The sequence below is a fragment of the Poromitra crassiceps genome, assembly GCF_964638095.1.
Source record: "Poromitra crassiceps genome assembly, chromosome: 1".
NCBI lineage: Eukaryota > Metazoa > Chordata > Actinopteri > Beryciformes > Melamphaidae > Poromitra > Poromitra crassiceps.
In genome coordinates, this window is record NC_139623.1 from 94,508,135 (window position 1) to 94,533,147 (window position 25,013).

Genomic DNA, 25,013 nt, shown 5'->3' on the forward strand with positions numbered 1-25,013 from the left:
CTCATGTTTTTTCTAGTTGTTATTGTAACAACAATTTCCCACAACAGCATGTTTTGTATTTGTGCATTTCAAATAAAATACTACTTTTCCAGTCATATATTGTCATTATTCAAGTTTAAAAAAATATTGTTAAAATCGTATCGTATCGTATCGTTATCGTGAACCCAGTATCGTGATACGTATCGTATCGTGAACTGAGTGTATCGTGACACCCCTACTGTATACTCTACACTTAGTTTACAGTACAAGGAAAGATGAGCAAAGGTGAAGGCCATGCATATGACGTTTTTCATGCACTGTGAACTTTTGAGGCATGCTACAATAGGTTACATCATTCATTTCTACAGGGATCCTTGAGCCATATATTTCTAGTATGTTCCTCAAGGATGTTTCTGTATTTAGGATGAAGTAATCAAATATTTTCCACACACCACATTTTCTGTCTCCTACACATGATGCTAAGCACATTGTTTCTTAATTTTTATTACATGTAGTCTTACAGGGCAACATAACAGTGTTAAAAAGGTTACATCTTAAACAGTAATGCTAAAGTGTTCTGCCAAGTGCCATGCATCAGGAGTTACCTTGTGGCCCATGATGATGGGCATGAGTGTGTGTAGGAGGTTGAACTCTGCCATGCAGACTGTGACGGACACTTGGAGCAGAGTGAGACAAGTGAGTCTGGTTGGGATGAACTCCTCCAGGCCTGATATCTCCTCTGGAGTGGCTGGACCTCGGCTCTCCTCAACCACTTCTACAAGAGACCATAACACAACAACATGGGGTACAGAAAGGACCACAACCACGACCATATAACCAATGTGTTATTTGAAATAAACTGAAGGAGTGCGAGAGGCCGAAGACATCGGCAGTGGAGTGATTACAGACTGATTTACTAGGGAAAAAAGGGGTGAGCTGTAAAGCACACCAGTTTCTTTGAGTGGGCTCCCTTCCACAAGGCCTGCAGGTTTAAGACAATAAAAAGGCTTTTCCAACAAAAACCATCACCTCATACACTAAATAAAATAAACGTGTACTATAAAAGTGCTGGCTTCTTCAAGTGATTTTCATTACAGTGGCTGGTTCCCGGTAGCTTTATTTTTGCACTATCAGAGAAAATCACTCAATCAATCAATAAGCAGAAACATCCGGGAGAGGCAGACAATACATTGAACGGCATGGAACGGAGGCTAGCAAGGTCAGCAGTGAGGAGTGACCAGAGCACTGAACCACTAAACCATGTTCAGGGCCTGAGCTGGACTCAAACCCAAGCCCTCTGTTAATGAAAGGCCTTGGCTCCGGTCCCAGGACCTGGGCTTGTTCTCAGGTCAGTGGAGGTTCTGTTGGACCGTGTTCCCGGCTCTGAGGTGGGCTCAGAACCTGATCCCAGTTGCCTTTTTGCTCTCTGGCGTGGCGCCGCAGCCCGCATCAGGTTGCTCTGGCACCGCCATGTCCAATCCAATCACATGCCAGGGCTCAAGTCAATATCCGCACAGTCAACACTCCAACTAGGAGGAACCAACCACACTTGCAGCCCGCATGAAACGCAGGCATATGTACAAGGAAACACAACGACCCCAAAAACACACGGAAAAGATAAAAAGAGCACGCGAAGAACATCCACATTTGTATGCCAAGACGCGCGCGCGCACACACACACACACACACACACACACACACACACACACACACACACACACACACACACACACACACACAAATCATAACGGTCCAAAAATGCTCTGTATTTTCCTGTTCCACTTAACAGATCCAACTGTGAAATTCCTGTTACTTTTTTCCTCATATTGTTCTTGAGCAACTTAGAGAATATACACACACACACACACACACACGCAAACAACTGAACACACTGTAAGTAATTTGCTAGTTGGAACCGCCTGCTCTAAATAGGGCAAGATCTTATAAAACCCAGAGACTCCAGCCAATTTGGCTTCCCTTCCACAGCTAGTTTTGGGGAGGAGAGTCATTGTTCCTGAGCTCTTGGCGAGGGGTGGATAAGGAGGAGTGGAGAAGAGGGTGAATATAAAGATAAAGTCATGTCTTTGACCTCCTGACCCTTACTGCTTCTCTCATGGCAGAGACGCACAAACCTACTCTCTTGCCCTCCTGAAGCAGAGGAGAGCGGAGCAGCTATCAGACCAGATGCGACATGGACGACTCAGCACTAACAACATCTTTGTCCCTTTGATGAAACAATGAAACTAAGACCAACACTAATTCAAGATGCTATGTGCTCATCCAAAGTATCTTGCACACACTGCAATAAATTACATGGTAATATAAACTATGATAAAATGAATAATATTCTGTCATTTGTTTCAGATCTCTTTTTTATTTTTATTTTAACGCATAATTAAAGATTAATTTAATTCATCTAGACAACAGAATTGTGCATTACGATAACTAATCATAATCATGATGATGAAGATGAATTATAAACAATAGGGAGAACAGTTACTGACATGATGTTATTATGTATTTAACACTTTACATATAAAAGAGAAGAGTAAGGTACGGACAACAGCGGTGTTGTAAACTAAAGTAGACTAGAGTAGACGAGAGGAGAGGAGAGCTAAGGAGAGGAGAGGTACTTAATAATGTAAGAATAATACTTATGGCATCTGTTATTTTATCATCCCATCTGTAACAGCTACCTCAGTGAAAAATGTTCATTCCCTTATCTACTCTCAATTTCTCAATCCCCCCTGCGGTTCTTCTGACTATACTGACCTTTCTCCAGCATACTCATATAGAAACAGGAAGGAACACAGTGACCTGCCCGGCACCAGTCAAAAGCTCTATAGTAATTACCCCATCATCTATTATCTATCACAGATGCTGAAACAACCGAAACCTACGGATGTTATGGTTTCGCAAAAATTAGAGTTATTGCAGATATTACACATTCCATCGTACAGCTTTCACAACATCCTTGGGATGAGCTCATCAATAGCTGTGCTGGGCCGACCACTAACAAAAGGTGTTTGGCTTAACCTCCCTAGCACGGTCCAAAAGGTCAGTGCTTTCATGTACGGCTTTGTGTTGAAAGATGGGTTGTGCAAGGAAATAACAATGTGGTGAGCATACTGTAGTGTGAACTGTTGCAGTTGAAGATCGCTGGACGATAGCTTTGGTCAGATGACGGAAGATAGAGGTGCATAGTGGCTGAGTAGGAATAGAATAGAATAGAATAGAATAGAACAGTCAGGTCGGTTCAAGTCGAGTCAAGTTGAGTTAAACAGAGTCGAATGGAATAGAGCTGAGTAGAGTACAGTAAAGTGCAGCAAAGATTAGACAAAAATAAAATAACAAATAAAATAAAAGTTGACTAGAATGTAGGTAGAGTAGAGCGGAGTAGAATAAATCATAGTAGAGTAAACATAAGGGTGGTTTCACACTGGTGCCCTGGTACCGTTCACTGGCACACTTGTCACCAAATTGACCCCAGGTGTGGTTTGTTTCATGAGTGTGAACGGTGTGTTCTGTGCCCGGGCGTGGAACAGCGTAACGTGACAGTGTCCACTTGAAAAGGTGGTCTGGGGAACACTTTGGCGTGCCCACGGACAGAACACTTGCGAATGTGAACGCCGTCCATACCGAACCACATAGACAACACAAATGGGCGAGGATACACTCCAGGGGTAGTTGATGATGCAAGTGTTCTGTTCCGTTCCTGAGCGCGGAAGAAATTTTGTAATATGAAAGCTGACCAGCGGGGGAGAGGGGAGGGGGGGCAATCGTACTCGGGCACGGAACGGAACGAAAGCAATGGTTCCCAGTGAGAAAGCACCCTAAAGTAGATACAACCCAATCTAGAGCCAGTCCAGTGAAGCAGAGGGTGTGTGATGTCTGACCTGGCTGTGGCTTGCAGTACGGCTCGTACTCGTGGTCCATGGCACAGGTGACCATTTTGAGAATGCGGTGGACGGCGCTGCTATGGAGCCGGACATCCAGAGGTCCCACCACCAGACGCTTGATGGACGTCTCCTGGACGGGGGGAGCTGCCTCCTCCATATTCACCACTGAGAAGTCCTGAGAGCCTACACACACTGGTAAACACACATAGTATCACACTTTAAGTCAATTTAAAGATGAAATGAACCCAACAGAATGCAAGTAGCGCGAGGGTCGGAGACGTTTCAGAGTCTGAAAACAAATCTTGTCTGAGATGACAGGGTTGAGAGGTGGACCATAATAGCATGTCGATGATTTGATTTGACAATTCTGGGGACTGGCTTTGGCATTGGTCAATCCTGGCGTGTTCCGCCCCCAAATCGAGTGGGATTCAGCATGTTGTGGTGCTACGCGAGTGGGATCCGCAGAGTACCAGGCAGCCAGCTGCTTCTGTGTGGAGCAGAGCGGACAATCCGATGCATGAGTGCTGCCCGCCCGCCTGGAATCGCCGAGGGGCGACCCCTTAGTTAACGTTATCCTGGAATGCAAGTTTAACAAGACAGTTACATTTCTTTGCATTCGTAGACATTACCGTTTGCTTTATTTTGTATGTTACATACAATTGGCCAAGTTAGTAGTTAGTTAGTTTATGGGCTACAAATTCTGCCAGATTACAGACACTAGGTGCCATTTTCTCCTTCATTTGGAGGAGAAAATCCTCCTGAAATAAAGATTGATTGACAGCTGCCATGTTGTGATATGATTGGTTGAAATTTGATAGTGCAATGTGACGTCAGCAAACTGTAGATTACTGTTATGAATGAAATCTTGAAAAATGAACTTTTGATGTGAAAAAGTGTGGAAAAACTAAAGAAATTAGCTTTTTGTGAATTGTTTGGCATACATTATTAGGTGCACTGAATACCCAGGTATTTCAACTAAAAAAAAAAAAAAACATTTTTGTGTTCAGCTTGACTTTAAGACCATTTTTGTCTTGAAGTAAAAAAAAAATTAAAGTGAAACAAATCAACTTAAAAAATTGACCTATTTTGAGGATAGATTTTTGACAGTTTTCTAAAGTGGATATATACAGTAGTGTTTTGGAATTAAACTTTTAAACATTTGTAATACCTCTAAAACTGTATTTAAGACTTATATATAAAACTGTTTATATATTGCTATATTCAAATGTTTACAACCTTTCAAGGCCTAGATAACTCAATTTAATACATTTGAAGACTTTTTAAGGACCTGTTGACACCCTGATGTACAAGGTCGGAAAGATTTTCTCTATGTTGTAAACTACATGCTATACTCAAGCACACGCAGAGAGACCAGACATAGACGATTCAAACACACACACACACACGCACACGCACACGCACACACACACACACACCACACACACACACACACACACACACACACACACACATTCTTCAAAGTCTATTTGATTGAATACTCTTTTACACTTGAGGGATGTGCAATCTTCTTGTTTTAGGTTAGCGATGGCCTCTTGTCTAGGCTCATGACATCGGTCTCACTATCTTCCCATTTAACACAATTGGAAGTTTACATGCCAGAATATGAACAGGCACTGTGATCTGATTTAGCGTCCAGAGAGGCGGTCTGCATTCCCACAAACATCTGCAGGTCTACACTTGGACTGTAGTCCTCCAGCTCTGGGAAAGGATGGGAGGGTTTATACAGTATGTGCTATTTCTTAACCAAATACAAGAACGGAATCTATTCAGCTGAATATTTTAATTGTGTAAAAAAACAAAGAGAACAAACAGAGAGAGGGCAGTGAGCAGTGAACCACTGGAATGATGACTATTCCAAATGTCCACTTCTCTCACACAGCTGTCCCTTCATTCGTCGCAGGCCTCTATTCCACAGGTCCACTTTAAAGGCCAGCTCCCCGGCAATAAAATGGAGAAATTAAAAATAAAGGAAGGAATGGCGGAGAGGGAGGAAGAGGACAACGGGTCATACCTTGCTTTATTCCCATTACATGACATTCCACCGCCAACACTGGACATTCTTACAGCTCAGAAGGTCCAGACTGTGAATTTAACTTCTTTTTTTGAAGGCAGACACAGTTATATTCCCATTGATTTTGGAGATTTAAAAAGGGCACCGGGCAATGTCACTTCCCCTTCCCCTTCTCTGCCCAGATTTGGCTGCGACGGATTAGACCTAATATCACCCATATGGCTGCAGTTAGAGCGGTCAGTGGATTTGGGGGTGGTGGGGGGTGGGGTGGGATTAGGTGGGATTTAGATGATTTAAAAGTATCTCCACTTCCCAAGACAGAAAAGTTTTAATCTGCAGCGTTACTCTACGTGAAGTCAACGTTGAGTGTGACCTGGGTCGGTTAGTATTTCGGTTGACTCAGAGTTGATGTTGGTCCCGTGGCAACGGAGACTAATTTGTTTGGTTGACACTGGATCTAGTCCCGTCCGAGGTGAAGAGAAACACTGACAGGAGAGAAGCATTCCGATTGGCAAGGGTAACCCTAGACGTCCCGCAGGAGAAGGGGACTGACACTTAGCCAGCTGTCAGAAATGAGTTTGACAGCTGAGGATGACAGTATCAATGTTTTTTTTAATTTAGATTATTATCTGTAGCTGACAGCAGGAGGAAACAATAGCCTAGTCAGAGTGAGATAGAGGTAGAGTGAAAGATAAAAACAGGGAAGCAGGTGAGAGATGTAAGCAGCATTACAGCCCTGAAAAATACAATCTGAAATAGTTGAAGTGGTTGAACTAGTTATGAGAGGTTTCTTGCTCTCTGTGTTAAAGGAGAATTTCGTTTTTTTTTAACCTGGACCCATCTCCTGGCAATAATTATGATTTGGCCACTCACCCAGAGATGTCCGCGGCGTTTCTGGCCGTCCTAGCGTTGTTTTGAGATCAATAGCGTCCAAGTCAGTTGTAAAATGGAGCTGATTTGGGGCCAAGTGTGAGCCTGTCTTTCCTGCATCTAAATAGCTATTTTTATTCCCGTTTTCGCCAAATATCGTCGTAATGTGATCCCTCAACATCCACCAGAGTGATATTTCGCCCCAGGCCATTTCCTGGAGTCTCCCAGGCATCAAATTGCCTCAAACGTGATCTCGGTCACCAAGTCTCGTAAAGTCCCGCGATACTTTCCTGCCGACTGCCCAACTACTATAGGACGCTTTGCGGTGGTGGTTTTAGCGTAACCTATGTGGGGTTTGGCATAACCTTCGTTATTTCGAATCCCACATAGGTTACGCCAAACCCAAGAGCAGCCCGTACTGCAACACACTGCTCCCGATGTGTGCTTTTTTGGAGTTGTTGAAATAAGTTTGTCGTGTACCTGCGCTGCTGTCTTCAGTAGCCATGGCCAGAGACTTTACAGTGGGGAGGAGGGATGAGGAAGCAGCACACAGCCCGCAGACATGAGAGAGAGCTGTACTGTAATTACCCTAGTTAAAGTAAAAATCGATTTGACGATTTTCATTTTTTTTACATCATCCTATTGGATTACGATTCAAAATCGATTTATCGTGAAGCCCTAGGACCCGGTTGTCTTTGTAACAGCAGCTCAAACAATAATAGCACAAACGCTAGGGGGGGACAGCAGGGGGAAAGTTGAAAAGTTGTTTGTTGTCTCTTTAAGTTAGTCATCACTATATATGGTAGCTTCACAGGACCCACAAATCAACATTTGCAACTGGGGAATGACAACAGTGGCCTGTAATCAGTAAAGAGCAAGTTAGCTTTGTTTGAAATAGTAACCACAAATAACTGTGATAAGGGACATGGCTGCCAGTAATTTAAAATAACAAACTAGTCCACAGGAAGCCATTATCACTTGGCCATATATTTGCATGACCTCAAGTGACATGTAGCCCATCTCCACCTTATTTTTGGATGGCCTGCTGTAAAATGATTATGGGTGCAAGGTCCGGCCTAGAACGTGACTGATTGTTGCAGCTGGTTGGTAACGTTACTTGTTAGCAGAGGGTCTGCGGCGCTCGTAATCAGCGCATTTCCTCGTCAAACTCCGATGCTGAAAAAAGTTGCTTGTCACAAAGAAATAACACCCGTTTGATGACTTCTTTGAGGGAATGTAATAATGTTATCACATCCGCTAACCTGTTGCTCTTTGAACAACTCGGGATATTTATCGGCGAGATGTTGGGCCAAGCTGGACGTGATTTTCTCCCTTCGCCTGCAGCTTTGAAACATCGTTTAAACTTTACAGACACAGACAGGCTACAGTATGTTGTGTCTGTGTCAGCAACGTAACGGGGGGAGGGGGCTGGGAGGATTACACTGGAAGAAGTGCCCATATTTCACGTAAGGCGTCATGGCAGCTAGGAATAAGGTGGATAGCTTTCCTATCATACTTTTTCATTAGACACAGTGATGGGTTACACTTGTAGAGTTCTAGAGTTTGAAATGAATGTTTTTCAAATAAAGTGCTGAGGATGTAAGATTTTTCTTTTTTTTTGGGGCATTTTTGCCTTCATTCAAATAGGACAGTAGGCACGCAGGAAAGGTGGGAAGAGAGAGAGGGGATGACATGCACCAAAGAACCTCGGGTTGGATTCGAACCCGCGTCGGTCGTGCGAAGGGCCGAGCCTCCGTCGTAGTCGTGCTACCAGGTGAGCCACCACCACATAAGAGTTTTTTCTTAACTCAGCACTTATGAACATCAGTTAGGGCTTCTCTTTTCTACCCGTCATGGTTGTACTTATTAAGCAGAGAGCAGCTCTATAGCGGGTTTGAAATTAGGCGCACAGAGACATTTGTGGGCCAAACATAACATTTGACCCAAGTCATATTGAAGGGAGAATGCTTGATCTCTTAATGGGAACTTCAGATCTTTCGGACTTGAATAACATTGTTGAGTGCTGCGGCTGAGGAATGAGGAATCCTGCCCGTCTGTAGGCTTCTGCCAGGAAGAGTGACACCTAATTAGCCAAGAGGGGCCTATTCACTTTCTCAAAAGCTTACAGGTAGAGAGACAGAGGGGAAGCAGTGTATCAACAAGCAGCATGGAGAAAGAAACTCAAATACGTGTCAGCGCAGACTAAACACTCCTGACAGCTGCCCTCCAGGTAAGTTTGGGGTGAGAGCGAGGACAGGAAGGGTCAAGGACCAGGTGGCTGCGACTCAAACAAGACAAGCTCTTTCTTTAAGTCTCCAGGGGGCTTGTTTGACAGAGGAGAGAGGAGCGAGGGAAGGAACGACAGAGAGAGAGAGAGGCAGAGACAGAGAGAGTACCAGGCAGAGAAAGAGAGAACATGACGGATAGAGAGAGAGAAAAAGAGAGAAGAGGTGGCGAGGTGAGCAAACAAGCTCTGTGAGGAGGAATGAATTAGACAATACCTTTGCCGCTGCCGTTCTCCATTGTGTAGAGGTAATCCATGTAGAAAGCACCAAAGCGCTGCATGCCCGCTATCTCCGTGTAGGTCTCCTGTCAAACAAAAGCAGAGGCGGGTCAACATGGCAGTAGGGGAGCAAACAGCCTGATAGTCTTTAAGAGAGTGACTGGGGTCATGGTGGATACGCTGAGGGGGTCAAATCAAAGCCAAAGGGTTCTGTTACTGAGAGCTTGACCTGCTTACTGAGATCTGATTTTTCACAGAGCAACATTAACCTTAATATTTGGGACCCTTTACAAAGAGAGACTCGCCATGAAAGGCAGAGACTTGACCAGAACAGATGGAGGCTGGAATGTAAAAGTGGGGTCAAATTAGAAGCAGCATTGTTCAACCGTTATTGATGTGATGTGCTAAATAAGCCTTCTACAAACTCTGACGGTTTACAGCACTTAAGAAAATAATTTAATTGAAATTGGGTCTGTTGTTTATTGAGCAATATGTAATTTATAAAAGGAAATGAAGGATTACCGTTTACCGTTTGATTTTGGATGTAGAGAGAGAGGGGATATACAATATATGTTTGCGTATATTGTATTTTTCACTTATAGTGCCATATACTGTATGTCATACTGTGTTGAGGTCTGGGGTAATGTATATAAAACAAATATAGATCCTATTATTAAACTACAAAAAAGAGCTATTAGAATAATAAATAAAGTTGGTTACCTCGAATCGACCAATCCACTATTCATAAGGTCCTACACCTTAAAATTTGTAGATATTGTGTATAACTTTAGAAATTGTTTTCCGTGTTAGGAGCAAAAGCCTTCCAGTTTGTATTCAAAAAATGTTTTAATTAAGAGAAGGAAATTATAGTTTAAGAGGGTTATGCATTTTTTAAATAGGCAAAGTGAGAATTAATGTCAAATCTCGATGTGTTTCAGTTTTGGGAGTTAAACTATGGAATAGCCTTTGAACTTGTGTACATCATTGTTGAGGTTTAAAAAAGCCTTAAAAAGTAAAATAATTCAGGATTATAATTTACAATAAATTCTGTCTTTCTTTCTATTCTTTATTTTGCTGCAGATATTCTGTTTTTTTTTAATAGATTATACAGGATAGGCAAAAAATAAGCCTTGGCTTCAGCCTATTCCTTTTTTCGGTCATTGATTGTATAGATTTTATTTGTGTGAAATGGTTTGATATGTACTGTACATGTATGATGATGTTCTCTTGCTGTATATTCACACATTTTGTTTGTGGTTCATTATAACCTATGACTGAAAATAAACCATTCATTCATGTATGCCACTGGAAATACTCATCTACCAAAAGGTAGGACTTTCTGCTCCCAAATCACAACCCTGTCTGACTTGGATTATAGCGGATATTTGCATTTTGAAAAAAAAATTTAAATGTTTTTTTAGCTAGGTAGCTAGAGCTTTCAAAACCACAAATGTGTTGTGGGAATGTTCAGAATATAAACATTTTTGAGGAGAAATCTGCTATGATGACTGTTTGTGCAAAATAATAATACACTGCTGTTCTTACTAGGTACAGTAGTCTTCCTAATTGACACTTTTAACTTGAAACAAAAACTAATTCTACTTTTGTAGAAGAAATGTGGCCCTCTTTGTAATTTTACAATTATCTGAGTGGATGCATTTTAATGACATAAGTCTTCTTCATTTATTAGTCTGCAGGTCGAAAGCTACTGAGCCAGTCATGAATATTCAAAGGTTATGACTCTTCTGGTGTGGGTGATGGTACTTCTATCAAAGGTTATGACTCTTCTGGTGTGGGTGATGGTACTTCTATCAAAGGTTATGACTCTTCTGGTGTGTGTGATGGTACTTCTATCAAAGGTTATGACTCTTCTGGTGTGGGTGATGGTACTTCTATCAAAGGTTATGACTCTTCTGGTGTGGGTGATGGTACTTCTATCAAAGGTTATGACTCTTCTGGTGTGGGTGATGGTAGGTTATGACTCTTCTGGTGTGGGTGATGGTAGGTTATGACTGTTCTGGTGTGGGTGATGGTAGGTTATGACTGTTCTGGTGTGGGTGATGGTACTTCTATCAAAGGTTATGACTCTTCTGGTGTGGGTGATGGTAGGTTATGACTCTTCTGGTGTGGGTGATGGTAAAGGTTATGACTCTTCTGGTGTGGGTGATGGTAAAGGTTATGACTCTTCTGGTGTGGGTGATGGTACTTCTATATGACTGTTCTGGTGTGTGTGATGGTACTTCTATCGCACATCAAACCAAGATGAGAGAGAGAAAATGTGAGCAAGAAACAGAGTGAGAGGGAGCGAGATAGAGAGAGAGTGGGTGGGGGTTGGGGGGGAGAGAGAGAGGTCTCTAAACAGCAATTTCAATAGAGCCTTATCAGAAAGGCGGGTTAATGAGTAATATATATTAAGGGACCTCTAATGGCACTGGCATGCTTTTGGATCAAAGCCAGTGACTAGTTTCAAAACCGTTAATGAATTAACACTAAGGCCTTTGACTTCTTAGACTTTCAAGTATGAATAGATGGATGGATGGATGGATGGCTGGATGGATGTCCAAATAGTTGCTTCACTGAGGGTCATGAACATTTCTGAGCAGAGTCAACACTAGAGCTGTGATGGCTGATGAAGGGAGCTGAGGCTTTTCAGTGATAATGGCTTTAGCACTACTAGCTAGATACCAGCAACATTCCTGTACTGCAGCCAGCAGCTGGGTGGTAGAGACAAGGATGATTGAAATACGCTGTATGTGGCAGTGATTTTTAGACAAGATATTTCGTAGAAGAAAGTCACTGTACGGTAGGTTGGCAAAAGAACTATGTATGCATAGTAGTAATCCAGTTTAGATCGTGGCAAGATACATCATTCTTCACAAACTTCAAGATCATCCAGATGGAAGTTGAAAAGAAAAAGATTGAATCTCATTATATCACATTGTTCTGCCTTCCAGGCATTTATCTTCTATATTGTGGTTTCTGGCACCCTCTATAGCATTTAGTTTGATAGGTTTCTAGCACCTTCTAGATGGTTGTTGCATGTGAAGTTGTAGCATCTTCCGAATGAATGTCGCCTAATTTGAATGTTTGCATGCTCATTTGTTGTTTGGGGTCACATGGTCTGTTGTTTGCATGCTCATTGGTTGTTTGAAGTCACATGGCCCGCTAGTGACATGTTAAGAGCGACCGTGCCTTCTTCTGAAGTTAGGAAACATCCAGAGTCAAGACCTTTTACGCCCTACCAGAACACAAGACAATCATCTGCTGCCATCCTCATTGTCTAAAGCATTGTCTGTAAGTTGGGATCTTTTGATAAGCACTAGGCATCGAGCGCGCCCTGTAGCACGGCCTCGCCTGCCCTACTGGCGCGTACAGGTGTGTGTGTGTGTGTGTGTGTGTGTGTGTGTGTGTGTGTTGCTCACTAAATGTTATTGCATCAGTGATGTCACAATGCCTCCTTGTGTGTGTGTGTGTGTGTGTGTGCGCCCCATTATATCATCACTGATGACATCATCAGTGTGTGTCCCCCTATGACATCACTGATCAGTCTTGTCACAATGCCTCCTTGTGTGTGTGTGCGCACGTGTGTGTGTGTGTGTGTGTGTGTATGTGTGTGTGTGTGTGTGTGTGTGTGCGCACGTGTGTGTGTGTGCACCCTTATGACATCACTTTTGACATCATGAATGATGACATCACTGGTAACTGGTACCTGTAACGAACACTACAGTAATATGCTGTATTCTGTCTTTTCAGTTTCACTCCATTTTCACGTCTACATGCACCTGAGTCTGCAATAAACATTTGGAGCTTGGAGGCTATATCCTGACTCTGATGTCTTCTGTGAATGGAGTTTGGCTAGCTGTCTACTTTTGGTTGCTACACCTTAAGGAGGGCAGTATACACATTGTTTTTAGTATCATTGTATCACATTGTTTTTACTGATAAAATATTGCATTGGTAATTTTTCACCTAAAATACAACAGAACACAGTAAAACAGTAGCTATATCAATGAGGTGTGCAGGTCAGTGTTTCAGCTCTGGCAGACAGGCAAGCCCACACTGATCCTAATGGCTTAGTAGCTCAATAAGTTGGACTGACCAAAGGCCGTTATGGGAGATAAGCCAGAACATGGCTTTCAATTATGTTGTCAGTCAATCAGTGGTTACATTTGTAGCACAAGCCCTATAAGCAACGCTTATAACCCATTTATAGATACAATTTTATCATAACAAGGAGGATGATGGCAAGACAAAAAAAAATCAGTTAATTCTTTACTCAAATAATCAGTCATAATTAATTACACTAAGGCCGGAAATCTTTTCGCTTTTAGCTATGCATTTGCATGCGTATCCTGCGTCTGGAGCAGAGCATGTGAGCGGAGCGGAGCGGGGAGCGAGCGGGGGCCTTTTGGCTTGAGCGGTGAGCGGTACCGGAGCGAAAGTTGGAGCGGCACTGTTCACACGCTCAGTCCCGCTCCAGTTTCGATCACAACATGTTGGAACCAGAATGCATCAGTGCGTGGCCATGCTCGCCAGCTGCTGCGAGACGAGAAGGAAGAGACTCATGGACCCTGACTGAAGACAGACAAACGTTTGTTTATTCATGTAATAAAAACATGTTGAATAATAGCCTGAGACTCCTCAGGCTATTATTGAACATGTAATAAGCGGTATAATGTACTTATTCCTTTTCTGCCTCGCGCTCCTGCATCTCAGCAGCGGGGCTGCTGCGTGCGTAATTACGCAGCGTACTGAGAGCCGCGCTGAGTGATGCCGCTCTGTTTGAAGTTGAATTTCGTTGCACAAGCACACATTTTATTTATCAGCTTTTTTTCATTCGTTTCTATTAATCTATATACATCGAATCCGACCAATTTAGTCTGATAATTCATGAGAGAATTGTAAGTATCTATTTTTTTCTGCCAGCATTCGTCATTTTCCCCTTGGCGCACAAGCCACACATAAAGACACAATGAACATGCAGCCGACTCTGCTGAGCTCATGTTATTTGTAGTGAGCAATGCCCATTGCCCAGGCGTTTAAACACAAATTAAAACGCCTGGCCTTTTTATCTTTTTTATTCTTTGGAGCGGAGCGGTGAAATCTGTGTCGAGCGGGGAGCGGTCTGGAGCAGCCGTGAGTGATGGAGCAGGTGGAAAGGGCCGCTCCATGAGTGAGGAGCGGTAATTATCACCGCTCCACTCGGGGATGTTAATGATTAATCGACAATCGATTAATCGATCATTAAGGATTTGATCGATCAAACTATATGTTAACCGATTAATCGACAATGTAGGCTATGTGCTATTTTATCATTTTTCTTTTCTTTTCTGAAATTATTTAACACCACAAGGGCAAAATGTAACTTTCACTGCTTATACAGAGGAAGAAGAAAACCAAGCTAGCAGACAGAAAGTCCAGGGTGGGAGAATTACACCCAAAAAGACAGTGTTCATTGTAAACATTGTAATACAATGTTGAAATATCTCACGTCCACAAGCACAATGACAGCTAATGCAGGACATTTAGTTGGTTGATCAACTTGTTGGGTAGGCTTAAAGACAGGTGTAAAACCCTGCATTTTGTATTTTGTATTTTGTATGTCAAAAGCAGTTTTTAATATAATGATTAATCGGTTAATTGATCGTTAACCTGACCAATTAATCGATTAAGAAAATTGATAAAAATTTGCATCCCTAGTCTGGAACATCGGTTGTGCATGTCCTATCCAAATTAACGCATACGCTCCAAATGGACACAGGATACGCAAGGCAGCCATCATGCGCACACAAACATGTAGTTAAAAGCAAGTATATCTCCGACCCAAGGCCGCTGCCATCCTTTTTCCTTAGCCTCCAATTGTCCCCTGCCCTTGAGCCTTATTGGCTTTCTGAGGTGCTTGCACTAATCAGGCAGACCATGGCTTGGCTTCTCTCTGCTCTCCCTGCTACTGTAGCTGCGTCTGCAGTGTGAGAACTGGTGGGAAATACTTTTTCCCTTGTTCTGATTGAGTGGATACCGCCAAGTTGAGAGGAAAACTTTTCATTAAGGACTATAAATAACCGCCTGGTGCTTGTATGCCTCTGCCAACAAGTCAAGTTGCAGTCTACATCCATGTCTGTCCAGACTCACACAAGCACAAATACCTTGAACCCACGGTGCAGTGGTGTGGCCATTCAGCCTTTAGGCAATGTTTGGGGGTCCCTCAACAACATGGCTAATCGTTTTCAACATGGGAAATGGTCCTACCCCTAGCCCTAAACCACCAACATCCCCCCAGGCCACTGGCCCACCCCACCACTCGAATCCTGACTCTCTACGACTAGTACTAGTACTCTATACTCAACTTGCGGCCCACGATAAGAGTGCCAAGTGGCCCCCTGGCCATTTTCTAATTCACAATGAAAACTATAAAGTTTGGCTGAGCTCCAGCTAAATTCTCAAATATCTCCGCCTGCTCGCCACCCAGGTACTTACATGTATTAACTAACTTAACCGAACTATCCTGTGTGCACATAATTGTCAGACTAAACTCCGGCTGACACCCCAAATACCTATAATCCGCTACAGAAAAATGAATACTATTAATGTTTGTTTATTAACTGGACCCTGGCCTCCTGTCATTTTGCAAAAGCTCCGATGCTCCTTATCGCGATATCTCAGGAATGCCTTGACGGAACCTCCACTTGGACTCAAGGATGAACTGATTGAATTGGTGGTCAACGTTCAAGGTCACTGTGACCTCACGACCGCCCGTTCCATGCTCGTTAACGTGATATTTCAGGAACGCCTTGAGGGAATTTCTTCAAATTTGGCTCAAACATCCACTTGGGCTCAAGGATGAACTGATTAGTTTTTGGTGGTCAAAGGGTCAAAGTTCAAGGTCACTCTGACTTCACGTCCATTTGTTCCATGAAGGAATGGGGGTGGGGCTGGGTAAAACGGGCCATAGCTAGGGATAGGAAGGCCGTAGAGTTGGGATTCGGGGCGTGGGAGTGGCTGGGGGATGTGGGTGGTGGGAGGGGGCATGGTGATGGAAAAGGGAGGGGCTAGGGAAAAGGGGCCATAGCTAGGGATAGGAAGGTTGTAGAGAGTTGGGTTTGAGCAGTGGGTAGAGGGAGTGGCTAGGGGGATGTGGGTGGTGGGAGGGGGGTCAAGAAAGGGGGGCGGGGGGAAAGGGGCCATAGCCAAGGATAGGAAGGTCGTAGGGAGTGGGGATTCGAGGGGTGGGTTGGGGAGTGGCTAGCAGGATGTGGGTGGGGTGGACAGATATGACAGAACGGGGTTCGAGGGGTGGACAGATATGGGTGGTGGGAGGGGGCACGGAGAGGGAAGGGTGGGGCTAGGGGAAAGGGGCTGTAGCTAAGGATAGGTCGTAGAGAGTCGTGTTTCGAGGGGTGGGTAGGGGGAGTGGTTGTGAGGATGTGGGTGGTTTAGGGGTAGGACCATTTTCCATGTTGAAAATGATTAGCCGTGTTGTTGAGGTACCCCCAAACATTGCTTAAAGTGCCATAAAACTGAATGTCCACACCGCTGCGTGGTGGGCTTCAAGGTATTTGTGCTTGTATGAGTCTGGACAGACATGGATGTAGACCTGCAACTTGACTTGTTGGCGGAGGCATACAACCGCATGGCAATTATTTCTAGTTTGAGGAGCTACTATTTCGTTCAGATGTGTTGCATTTCTATCTCATTTTCTGTCTCAGTTCACTGTGACCTTGTGGTTGGTGGCATCCAGGATGAACTCAGCTCTGACTCCGTTGTTCTCTGGACTGCGGTAGTCAAACAGGGAGTTGGTCAAGTAGGTCATTCCCTTGCTGCTTAGGCTCTCCCCGCAGCTGAAGAACACGGCATCCTGCAGACGACAGAGAGGCCGAGGTGAGACACAGACACAGGCAGAGAGAGGCAGTGTCAAATATCAAATTAGTATCAAGTCAAATATTTCAAGATATTTCAGAATTTACAAACTTACAAATGTAACCAAGAGCATGAATTTTACAGGAGAGCCATATCAGAAAAGGTTTACTCAAAATGCACTATTTTGGTTCAATAAGTAATAAATCAAACAAAATAATTTAGTGTCCCCCATCATGTAATATACCAAGGCCCAGTGCAGAAAAAATAACCAATTAAAAATAATCTATGGGGGGGGGGGGGAATCCCACAATGTGTTTGTTTTTCCATGTTGGATCACATATACAGGCAGACTCGATGATTAATCTGTGTGTGCTTTATATCTGATTGTGAAATGGGTATTACGTGACATTATGCTGAGTATTGTTAGCATCATTATAGTGCTAATAACTGCCAATGTGCACAACCTTTAAGTTATAAGGTAACAACCATTAATCATAAATGCAAACATAATCAAATGTACATTAAGTGTATGATATAATATTACATTATACAAATACACAGTTGAGGAAATATATTGACTTCAATGGAGCCCCGAGTCTTGTACTGTACAACACTGTACAGTGGATGGTGAGACCGCTGTCGACACGGTGACTTCAGACATGTACAGTATGTGGCTAACACAGAACATTATGGTGAATTGCAAAAGGCAGTTGGATCAGGCTCTTCCACAAACAAAGCAGACCACAACTCTGCCTCCTTGTGAAAGTGGCTGGGAGCTTTAGAGGCAGCAGGAGGGAAGGTTTAGGTGAAACTGATCTCTTCTTCTGCGTTTTTAGATTCTCTTTTAATCTCTCTCTCTTGAGTATTTCCTCTCTCTCTTCTCGTCTCTCCTTGAGCTTTTTAGTCTGTCTCTTACCTCTTCACGTCGGTTCATGTTTTCCTCAAAGTCCCGCACTCCCATGATGCCTTTCAGGCAGAGCGCCCGGCAGCCCACAAAGCCAATCTGACAGTCGAAGAAGGGCTCCCCCATCATCAGCACCTGCAAGAGAGAGGAGAGGGAGAGGAGAGGGAGAGGAGAGGGAGAGCGGGTCAAACCACATTTACAGACACATCTGTAGGTAAAGAACAATGTGGAAAGTGGAAAAAGTCTCTGGAGTCTCTTGCTCTGAATGATGAAAGTAAGGAAAACAAGAGCTTGTACAGTTAATATAATAGGAAGCCCATTAGTTCATTACAATGGATATTATTACACTTGGCTAGATGATAAAGGAACTTGGGGAGAAGACGTGAGGCCATTCATGATGGTAAAATTGAACAAAAGGCTATGGGGGAGAGTGCCAGTAATTCAGAAGCCTTTCCTCTGCGATGAGAACACCCAAGGCGTAATATGCCTTGGTGCAGTCAATATAAGCCTAGTAAAACTATAACAGTGCAATAATTCACAGAAATTAATTTGACTAAAATTACCTTTTTACATCCCAATAAAACATAAAATCTGAAATTAATGAAGGTTTTAAGACCCAATATATTATTGACTTATCACAAACAATGTACCGTACTTCTACACCATGACCAGTTTGAGGCTACACTGGTTTGCGGTGTTGGTGAGGTTATAGGCTCATTTCATTGTGATAAAAAAAAGAGCAGGGGTCAGACGGTTTCCACTTTCCCCTTCCCCCTTAGAGTGCTGTGTGTGTGTGTGTGTGTGTGTGTGTGTGTGTGTGTGTGTGTGTGTGTGTGTGTGTGTGTGTGTGTGTGTGTGTGCGTGTGTGCGCGCACACGTGTGTGTGTGTGTGTGTGTGTGTGTGTGTGTGTGTATGCGTGCATGTGTGTGGTAGCATTGCAACAGCCCCTGTAACCACGTTTCCCTTAACTCACCGTGCCTTCGCTTCACCCAGCAGACAACTAAACAGAGAACAATCCAATAAAACTTTACGTTTCACCACACAATAATTACAAGGCCTAGCTTTCCCTGTTTTACTAGCCATCCCTTTGCCTTTCACCGCTCTCACTTTTGGTCCCGGTTCAGACTGCTCTCTCCCTCTTCCAGCAAAAGCATAAATTACAGAAATTGGAATTGGAAATCTTTCAGGATTCTCACATCTGGTAGAAAGCTTAGGAGCAGAAAACCCCTTCCCTACTCCAACCAGGTAATCAGAGAATAAGGTATAAAAATATTTTCTACGCCGAGAGGGAAAGGCGGAAATGATCAGAGTTGGGCCCGACTCAGGCCTAGATTCCACTATGTTCACCCAGGCCAGGGATTAGTGACCTGGAGAGGCTTCACAAACGCACTTAGGGAAAGAATTAAGGAGAACCCCTGACCACAGAGCTCTCTAAACCTAATAATAAGGAGTTGATAATATACTGGAGGATCAGAAAGGAGGACAGATCATTGAACTGTCGGAGAAATAAGGGATGTTTTCAGGTCTGTTCTAGTCATGATGGGTAGAAAGGTAACTACACACAGATACAAATGTAGTGGGCCGACACCACCCGCAAAATCAGTGGCTGTGGTTAAGAAACCAATGGTTGGGTATTAAATTTATGTTGTTTTTAAAATAATAACAATTAATTTTATTAATATTGGTTACAATCTCTATATCACTTTTCAAGAAACTCTCAAAAATGGGAGGTATTAAAGTATTACCAGAACCGGCTGGCTAAAGGGTCCAATCCAGAACACAGGATGACTTCGCAAAGTGTGGAAATTGCAGTGAGTGAGTGCAAACTCAGGATTTGACACCTAATATTGATGCAGTTGTGAAGGCTGAGGTGCCAGGTTCCAGGAGCAGGTTACAATATTAAGTAGCCTATTCGTGTTTTCTGAATTCATTACTAGTAAATGGTAAACTATTTTCATTACCCTTGACTATAGAGAAGAATTGCACAGTTGGCGTGAATTGTAATACACAGTTAGAGATAGTAGATTTGATATGATGATAGGCCTGTGGTAGCTGACATAACCCTATGTGAAACTGTATTCTTAGTAGATTTAATTTGATAGGCCTGCGGTAGCTGAGATAACCCTACGACAGACAGTAGATTTGGTAACCATAGAACTGTGTTCTTAAATTGTACCTGTAGGCCTTTACCCTAAAAGAAGAAGGAACCTTTGGAAGTGTTGTTATTTAGGGGTTATTAATATGCATTGATTGTCTGGCCCACCTCAGACCAAATTGAGCCCCATGTGGCCCATCAACTAAAATGAGTTTGACACCCCTGTATTAAGGGCTAGAGTCTTACCTCAATAGTGATTCCCTCTTTCTCCAAACACAGAACCTCCCTGGACTTCACCTTCTGGGGACTGTAGTAGCTGCTCTCTGACTGGGTCTCTGTCAGCTGAGAGACAGCACAGGGTCAAGGAATTTTATATTCACCAGAATAATCAAGAATGAAGTCATATAATCCTACAAGTTACAAAAATAAAGAAAAACCCAGTAATGGATATTATGCCTTTCAGTGTGAAAGAGTTAGAATAAGCATAGCAGTCATCAAATGATACCATTACATTTTACTCACTATACGCAATAATTAAATGTTAAATCCTGTAAGTGAAATGCCACAACTAATGCCGCAAAGCGGTTTAATTTTGTGTTACATTTTAGGTGTCATGACAATGCTAGAAGGACACTCTTAAAGATGTTTTGGGAGGACAAGGGAAATGACAATCACATTTAATTTGTGAGAACAAACAATATAATAATAATAATAATAATAATAACAATGATGATGATAATAATAATAATAATAATATGGATGTCACAAAAGTAGAACGTCATAAACTTTGATTGTTTGAGTCTTGCGCGTGTGTGCATGCAATTGAGTGACGACCGATGCATGATTGAGGAGATAAACAAAGCTATGCAAGTTTTTGGAAATGGAGGACAATGAGGCCCTGGAGAATAATGTTTAAGCCCCGAAACAATAACATTGAGGAGAGGGAAGATGTCATTTTGTAGATCAGAGACAAGATGCCAGCCTTTGGATGCACTGATCCTTTCTGCTTGTTTTGTTTTCTCTTCCAAGTCTGGAAGGGGGCCAAAGACATACATCAAACCACATGACAGCCACTCCTCTGATTCAAGAGGAGGCCCTCTCCTGTGTTTGTTTGTTTGTTTGTTTGTTTCAGGACATCAACCACTGCACAGTGAGATGGTTCATCAGGAGATTGAGCCTGCGTGTGTAGGTAGGTAGTCTGGGCATAAAGAGTGAGCCCAGCCAGGGTTTGGTGGTAGGGCTAGAGTGGGGTGTGATGCTTTAGGCTTGAGTTGTGGCTGCAGAGCAGAACTGTGCAGCCCCAACCTATTCAACTTTAACACAGGAAGCAGGTGCAGGGCGAGAAGCAGCTGTGCCTTATTATCCCTCCTGATGGAGCGGCCTCTCTCACCCTCGCTCCTTTCCCCCTCTTTGGATTCTGATAGTTTCATCACGTGCAGGGACCCCCACCCCATCACACATCCCATCAGGCCCTGGGAGCAGCGGCGATGGAGGATGTTAAACTCTCTGACGAAAGAATTGCTTTGTTTGACGTTTGACGTCAGCGCGCGCCAGCATTGCCTTTGAAGAGCTGCCCATCAGACCGAGAGAAACACACTGATGGTTTATCCAGAGACAACATGGCCGCCTTGGCGTGGACCGAGCAAGCCTGGTGGGGCTCTGCTGACTGTACCCGGGCCTAAAACAACATACTGGGCCGAGAGAACGGAGGAGTAGTGGAGCACCAACCCAAACGCCTCAGCCAGCCAACAATACACAAAGCTACTGCTGCTAGCTAGCCTGCTACCGCGCCTTTCTTTTGTTCTTAGCCCATTTTAGGGGTTTGGGCATCCAACACAAATCAAGTGATTCTTTATGAGGCATTTTGGAAATTTTATAAATGTTGGAAGTGAATTTCTGGGTACTTTGGTTTTATGTCCATTTCTCAGAAATGTACCAAGGTGGAACGGATCTGATGGAAAAGTTGAAAAAGGAACATTAAATTTGCTATTGTTGAAATTAATCACAATACCAAAAATATAAAACATAAAGACACTATGTTTCTGAAAAAAAAAATGGCATGAAATTTGGTATGCAATAACCGCTTGGCAGGTGTACAGACGTGAAGGGGGAACAAATGGTCAGCGCTCAACTATGCATAATGTGTGTAAAAGTCATTAAAGTATACTGCCAATTTTTCTGATCAAAAAGATCTGGGGAGTAATGCATCAGCAAGCTAAAAATACCTCTCTGATTTCACGTGCATGTCAAACTCAGGTTCATGCAGTGGCTGTTCAAAGACAAGAAATCCCCTCAAACTAAATACTTCCGCGTATGCGAGAGGGGAGAACATTTAAAACGCCATCCTTTCAGCTGTCTGCAATTACCGTACTCCAGACGAGAGGCAATTAATTGATTAAAAGAACTAAAACACTACAGGAACAATTTAAACATTATTAGAAAAGCACCAGGCTCTATTTGGCCTGAGACATGCCTCCCCTTCACTGATCACACAGTCCCAACCCATGCACGCACGCACGCACGCACGCACGCACGCACACACACACACACACACACACACACACACACACACACACACACACACACACACACACACACACACACACACACACACACACACACACACACACACACACACACACACACACACACACACACACACACACACACACACACACACACACAGAAATGTGATCTGAGGAGGCTGAACCTGAGGGGAAACGCAGATGAATTCCAACTATTCCGAGTGAGCAGGCAGGATTAAAGTTTGGGATCCGTTTCTGAATAGTCATCATACCATGTTTAATGTTTAAAACATTAATGTGACCCGAGACGGCAGTTAGCGGTTACTCTACCCTCCCCTGTACCGCACACAAAGACAAAGAGGATTGAGACTTCCTGGGGATCAAGCTGTTCTTTGAGACTCAAACTGAAAATTACCACACATACAACAACAAAAAAAGATCTAGGGATGGGGTGGGCAGTGGGTGTGAATTAAAACAACACTAATGTTAGTGAGGAAAAAATTCCTAACTGCTAACACAACCGTATCTTAAATCTTGAAATTCAATGCCGCACATTATGTGCAAGAATTTCCTGACTCTCTGTATCAGTTCCTATACTAATTTGTTCTACCTTCTATGTAATGCATAGCTACATTAACAACATCCATATTCTTATCTTCAAATGTATCCATATTCTTATATTTTTCAACAGGTAAAAGGATTTTTGAGCATATTGTACATATTGTAATTGATTTTCTTTGTCATAAAGACCTTTTATTTTTTATTGTTTTATTTATTTACAAAAGCGTTGATGGTGGGAAGGTTATATTAACACCGCATTTCCACATTCATATTATATTATTATGTATTTATTGTCAATGTAATGCAGAGCACTTGTATCTTCAAAACATTCAGGGAATGAAATGTACCCTTGGATGGCCATGTACTTTTTATATTTAACATTAAGTTAAATCTCTGGGGACATACACACACATGGGAGAAAATATTTTCTGCAAAGTGCTTAACAAACAAGATGCACTGTTTATGCAAGAGACAAGATATTTACTAATGATTTGTTTTGAAAATGGCTGCAGTACCTTAAATGTGACAGAGGCCTTGGTGCAGTAGAAGCCTATTGAGACAATGGGGTCTTTGGGTGTGTGTTGTTGGGGGCTGTTGGGGCTGCCCCCTGCCTCTCTCTGTTGGTAGAGGCCTTCCTCTCCTTCCTCTTCCTCTTCCCCTACGATGGCTGGGACGAAGGACCAGGCCCAGGACACCCAGCCCTGGTCTCCCTCCTCTGGCCCCCCAGGCTGCATGTAGAGGTCTGGGCTGGGGTACTGGCTCGCCAGCCCCTGACTGTCCACATCCACATCCATGCCTGGAGGAAGGGAGGGGGGGGGGGGACAGCACAACTGATTATAATGCAACATGAACAGCCTCATAGTAGCTTATGTTGATGATGGAAAAAAGAGAGGGTCAAAATAAGTTATTATTATTTGTGCGTATCATAAAAATATTAAGTTGAAAAGTATCACCACAACCTGCTGCTGAAAGGTACATATTACATAATGTTGGAATTGCCGTTTCACAATTCTAACACTATCTATCTATCTATCTATCTATATCTATATCTATATCTATATCTATATATATACTGTATATATATAAAAGGGAGCATGTGGGCAATGTTTCTCTGTTTCTGTTTGTTTCAATTTTTGTCCCACTGATGATGTCATCAGTGATGCCATAAAACCCCGGCATTGTGACATCACTGATTTATGTCATCAGTGATTTCATAAAGTCCCGGAAGTGATGTCATCAGTGATCTCACTTGAGCAATTGTGCATTATGACATCTCTTGTGCGATAAGCCCTCCTCTGCTCTCCCATTGGAGCGACTGTTTCAGTCGCTGCCGGATGTCCGCTCCCGGCTTATTACAAGCTCTGGCATTGGCTCCGACCATGTCAATCAGAGCGGCTTCCTCCTCCCTGTGTGTTGCTGTAAATAGTGCCCTGCCGCCTCAGTGAAAACAACAACGCTAACTAGCTAGCAAGCTAACGGCAGAAACCTACACACTGAAAATGGCAAGTTGGATTGTTGGAAACTATTTTCCAAGGGAACTGCCGCTAAGCACCGCCCATCGCAATTCCACAATGGAGACCTGCGCCGCCAGACTCCTCGCACGTTAGGGAGGGGAGGAGGCTGGCCAGCGAGACTACTTGATTATGGAAGTGTCAGTCTGTGCCCATTGCAACACACTAAATGAATCTGTCCATGCCTTCAGGCTGGTTTAATACAAATGTGCGTTGTTTCAGCTGTCAACTGAACACACAGACACACTGAAGGCCAAGGCAGATTCACAGTAGCTG

At 43.2% G+C, this 25,013-nt stretch overlaps 1 protein-coding gene across 1 annotated transcript in view; it reads right to left on the reverse strand.

Annotated features, from left to right (window-relative positions):
- vps13b (vacuolar protein sorting 13 homolog B) overlaps window positions 1–25,013 on the reverse strand; it is a 661,063-nt gene that overhangs the window by 554,482 nt on the left and 81,568 nt on the right. The window contains exons 8-14 of the mRNA XM_083634457.1: window positions 23,742–24,022; window positions 20,387–20,482; window positions 18,057–18,179; window positions 17,001–17,138; window positions 9,282–9,369; window positions 3,876–4,061; window positions 585–754 (exon numbers count right to left, since the gene is read on the reverse strand). Of these exons, the coding sequence (XP_083490583.1) occupies window positions 585–754; window positions 3,876–4,061; window positions 9,282–9,369; window positions 17,001–17,138; window positions 18,057–18,179; window positions 20,387–20,482; window positions 23,742–24,022 (1,082 nt within the window). The remainder of the gene's footprint in view (window positions 1–584; window positions 755–3,875; window positions 4,062–9,281; window positions 9,370–17,000; window positions 17,139–18,056; window positions 18,180–20,386; window positions 20,483–23,741; window positions 24,023–25,013) is intronic.